General features: G+C 47.1%; 1 protein-coding gene across 1 annotated transcript in view; it reads right to left on the reverse strand.

Annotated features, from left to right (window-relative positions):
* SLCO4A1 (solute carrier organic anion transporter family member 4A1) overlaps positions 1-5,147 on the reverse strand; it is a 43,071-nt gene that overhangs the window by 27,460 nt on the left and 10,464 nt on the right. Inside the window, exon 4 of the mRNA XM_015411396.1 lies at positions 1,794-1,905. Within this exon, the coding sequence (XP_015266882.1) occupies positions 1,794-1,905 (112 nt within the window). The remainder of the gene's footprint in view (positions 1-1,793; positions 1,906-5,147) is intronic.

The following is a 5,147-nucleotide window of genomic DNA, read 5'->3' on the forward strand; positions in this document are numbered from 1 at the left end:
CTGAGGGCTGCTGGGAGCAGGGGGTGGGGCTTGTTGCATGTGCCCGCCCCCCTGGGCTCTTTACTGCCGGAGCGCCGCTCCTGTGTGCTCCTGCAGGAAATGACCCCTGGGCCCGTCACAACAAACCGGCATTTTGTCAAAGCAAACTAAGATCTGAGTCACTGGCCCTTTCTGCACAGACGGCTTGCTCTCGAGAATCTGAGGAGCCAGGCCTTAAGGGGTGACTTTGCAGTCGCACACATTCCCTCTGCACTGGTTTCCCCCCCCTCCAGTTTATTTATTTGTGTATTCTGTATGCATTCTGCATCGACCTGCATTTTTAAGCTAACTGGCTGCCAACCCCTCCCTCCCTCCCTCCCTTCGTGATTCCGCAGAACGAAAGGGAAGGGAGGGGGAAATCCAGACCTGCACATGCAAGACGGACACATTTGGGAGCAGGGAATCCCCTGGTCCTTTATATTTACTGATCCCTTCTAATGCTCTCTCTGGCTTTTTTAAAGTTTGCTTGAGTGGGAGGACACATCCTCTCTTGCCTTTGGAGAAGAAGGGAAAGAAAACAGAATGGGGAGGGAGGGCCGGAAATGAGGGAGGCACTGGGCAGCACTTAAATACCCACAGAAACAATTCTACTTTAGAAAGGATTAGCAATTTGAAAGCAGGTGAGAACAAAGAATCGCAGCAAAAGGAGTTTTGGTAGCTGCGGGGCAACAGTGTGCTGGAAGCGGTCTGAATGCAGACTCCTGTTAGACAAAGGCAGAAACGAGAGAAAGCCTTGACACAAAGTGGGCGTGGAAGTGGGAGGGAATGCAGAATAGAGGAACAGGATGAGCTCAGAGACCAAGGCAAAATACAGGTGCTGAAAGGGCCCTTGTCTGGAAGCCTGACAAAAGGAGCTTTGAGTCCTGAAACGTATACTTTGAAAGTCTTGTTGGTCTCTAAAGTGCTATTGGACTCAAATCCTTCAAGTAGGATTCCATTTGGGACCATACCAGGGCTATTTTTGGGCAGGAACGCACAGGAACAGAGTTCCGGCTGGCTCCCAAGTTGGCCACGCCCAGCAGGAACTCATTAGCATAATAGGCCACACCCAACAGCAGAAACTCGTTAGGATTGGCTACATTAGGGGTGTGTGGCCTAACAGGCAAAGGAGTTCCTGCTACAAAAAAAGGCCCTGGGTTTTGACAACAAACAAGGTAAACAGAATAAAAAGCAAAAGGTGGGTGTGGCTGGATAACCACACTTCTGGTAACATGAATATGCTAATACGCTAATGAGCTGTGCTGTCAGGGGTGTGGCCCAATATGCTAATGAGTTCCTGCTGTTGGGTGTGGCCTATTATGCTAATGAGTTCCTGCTGGGCTTTTTCTACAAAAAGAGCCCTGGACCATACAGATACCTGGGCAAGTTAGAGGTCAACACAAAAATGGGACTTTAAGTAACAGTCTCATCCCAGTTTGTGGGTAGGAAAACTAACTCAAGTTATGTCCAAATTCACACATCACAGCGAACTGGAACCTGAAGACATCTCAGACTAGGACATTTTCCAGCCATGCTTCTTGTGCAAGGTGAAGTGAGAGAGGAGGGAAAGCTTGTGCAAGGTGAAGTGGGAGAGGAGGGACAGAGGGAATGTGGGAGCAGGCCCAACTGGCTGTGTTTGTGCCCCTTTCAGACCACTGGAGGTTTAATCACGGCCCCCAGTTGCTGCCATTTAATAAGCACAAGGTTAGGACAGTCTTTCAGCACTAACTCAAATGAGATTTCTCTATGGGACAGATGCGAGCAGAAGATCTTACCGGGGCAGATCTTTCACTGTCTTTCCAAAATCAGGATCCGAGGCTGTTTTGTGGCTGCCGTCTTTCAGCTGATGGACTTCCGAAACCCTCATGACAACATAGCGCTGGGAACCTGAACAGCAGACATTTTCCAACAAGAGTTAATGCAGCCAGCAGATCTAACCACAGCACCATTGGGCCACGTCTGGGTCTAAGACTACTATGTTATCTGATGGTACATTGGCATTAATGATAAGCAGATGTCAGTTTTAGACACTGTACCTGAGGAGTTGGCTGGACCATAACTGTACTCTGCAAGCCATCCAGTTTTTGGAGTATTCATAGAGTTAATTGTTTGCCTCGGTTTCTAATTTGTCCATTTTTTTCCTAACAAGCTACTGGTGGCACAAAGAAGAAGAAGAAGGGGAGGAGGAGGAGCTGGGCCACGTCTGGGTCTAAGACTACCATATTATTTGACGGCACATTGGTATTAGGGATAAGCAGATGTCAGTTTTAGACACTGTACTTGAGGAGTTGGCTGGACCATAACTGTACTCTGCAAGCCATCCAGTTTTTGGAGTATTCATATAGTTAATTGTTTGCCTCAGTTTCTCATTTGTTCATTGTTTTCCTAACAAGCTACTGGTGCACAGAGAAGAAGAAGAAGAGGAGGAGGAGGAGGAGGAAGAGGAGGAGGAGATTGGATTTATACCCCACCCTTCACTACCTGAAGAGAGGGAGGAGAGAAGAGATTGGATTTATACCCCGCCCTTCACTACCCAAAGGTGTCTCAGAGCGGCTTACAAACTCCTTTCCCTTCCCCTCCCCACAACAGACACCCTGTGAGATAGGTGGGGCTGAGAGAGCTCTGACAGAAACTGCTCTTTTTTCAAGAACACCTCTTATCAGAACTACGGCTTGCCCAAGGTCATCCAGACAGGTGCAAGTGGAGAAGTGGGGAATCAAACCCGGTTCTCCCAGATTAGTGTCCACGCAACTTAACCACTACACCAAACTGAAGGAGTCTCAGAGCGGCTTACAATCCGTTTCCATTCTCCTCCCCACAGAAGACACCCTGTAAGTTAGGTGGGGCTGAGAGAGCTCTTTCAAGAACGCCCCTTGAGAGAACAGCTCTGAATGAACTTGTAACTGACCCAAGGTCATGCCAGCAGCTGCATATGGAGGAGTGGGGAATCAAACCCAGTTTTCCCAGTTTATAGTCCACACTTCTAACCACTACACCAAACTGGCTCACCAAACAGTGCATATGTGGATTGAGTAAAACAAGTGTCTCCAATCTTGTTGAGCCTGTGGCACTTTGAGAACAGGGAATGTGTGTTGGCACAAAATAGCTGCCATGGGGGGGGGGGAGGTTGGGGCCCATCAGGGGGTTATTGGGTAACAAATAATAAAGACTGTAAAAAACAACGTTAATAAAGATTATATAAATGCCTTTGAGTATTGACAATTCTTATATAGTGCAAAAACAAAAATGCAAAATTTTCCTGAGTGATATTCACAAAGTATACATCATAAATTTAAGTACAAAAATACTATTACGGGTCCACCATTTCTTGTCCACAAGTCCTAATGAAGATTCTGGATAAATCTTCCATTTCAATTATCTTCTTCAGGGATAGACTTTCATTTCAAAGTTGACAGAGACTGTACTTTTTGAAAATGTGATCGGTGGCCCACCTTGAAATCCATTTTTCTGCAACTTAAACCTTGATGGTATTTGAAATTAACATTGGAGAATTGAAATATCAACATGTAATAATAGTAATCCTGTACTGAAGATAACATCAGTCCATCTCCTATTATGAGGTTTCTGGGTTCTCTTGCTCCAGTGAGGTAGGGCAAGTTTGTTTGGGAAGATGTGCTTTGGGGAAGAGGAAAATGGGCACCAGAAAACCCACTGGCAGATGCTGTGGTGCCCGTAGTCACCAGTTTGGGGGATCACTGCAATAGGACCATTCAACATGGAGAGAATGCTGAAGTGACCAAAACTGAAAAATGTGCCTGTTTAAATCACTTACATGTAAATCCTCCCCCACCCCTGTTTTATTGTTTCCATCCCCTTTGTCTGCTGTTCAGAGGAATTCTGGATTCTTAGGGTTAGATCCTTTGGGGGTGGCACTTTCCTCTCAGTCAAAGAAGCTTCCCGTGAAAAGGGATCCAGCCCCTAATGCACCTTTCTTCTGCTGCCTTTTCCTCTGGTTATTTAGAAAGAGCCCACAAAGAAACCCGGCGTTGCCACAACGGCTTTCAGAGATGTTTGCTTGAGAATAACGCCTCTATGAGCCAGGATCTCTGGTTTCCAAATAAATCTCAGCTCTTTCTTTAAGCACTGGGATGATCCCTCTCCATGGCAGGTAGCCAGCTCAGTGATGTTTCCGAAGCTTATACAACTGTGAGAACTGTCTTGGACCACTTAGTCCCACATCATTTCTGACTAGCCAGAGGTCTCTGGAGAATCACATGCAGGGTATCAGGGCCTCCATCTGGCATTTAAAAGGGTATCATCTCAGGGCACAGAGGGTCCATTTTTAACTAGCTGAGCCATGGCTTTTGTGTAACCCTTCCTTAAACAGGATTGTCAGCTCTGGGTCGGGAAATATCTGGAGATTTTAGGGTTGGAGTTTGGGGAGGGCGGGGTTTGGAGAGGGGAGGGACCTCAGCAGGGTACAATTGCCAGAGAGTCCACCCTTCCAAGCAGCCACTTTCTCCAGGGGAACTGATCTCTGTCGCCTCGAGATCAGTTGTAATAGCAGGAGATCTCCAGGCCTCACCTGGAGGCTGGCAACCTGAAAGTATTCTAAGATAGCAGTCATCTCCACACCTTGTGGTAATTGTACATGGTAAGGCAGTCCGTGCGCCTTGGTGTTTAGTCATGCCGGCCACATGACCACGGAAACGTCTTCGGACAGCGCTGGCTCTTCGGCTTTGAAACGGAGATGAGCACCGCAACCCTAGAGTTGGATTCGACTGGCTTTCGAGCAAGGGAACCTTTCCCTTGAAAGCCCCTTGCTGTGTGGGTGTGAAGTGTTGTTAAGACACTTCTGACTTATGGCAAGCTTATGAATTGATGACCTCCTAAAAGAAATCAACCCTGACTGTTCCCTGGAAGGCCAGATAATGAAAAGGCCATAGCAAATGGGCAACTCGAATGATAAAAGGGTTGGAACACTTTCCCAATGAGGAAAGGTTAAGGCGCTTAGGGCTCTTTAGCTTGGGGAAAAGATGACTGAGGGGTGACATGATTGAGGTTTACAAGATTATGCGTGGGAAAGAACAGGTAGAGAAAGAGGTACTTTTCTCCCTTTCTCACAATACAAGAACTCGTGGGCACTCCATGAAATTGCTGAGCAGTCG

Source organism: Gekko japonicus, unplaced genomic scaffold, assembly GCF_001447785.1.
Source record: "Gekko japonicus isolate JY-2015 unplaced genomic scaffold, Gekko_japonicus_V1.1 scaffold2914, whole genome shotgun sequence".
NCBI lineage: Eukaryota > Metazoa > Chordata > Lepidosauria > Squamata > Gekkonidae > Gekko > Gekko japonicus.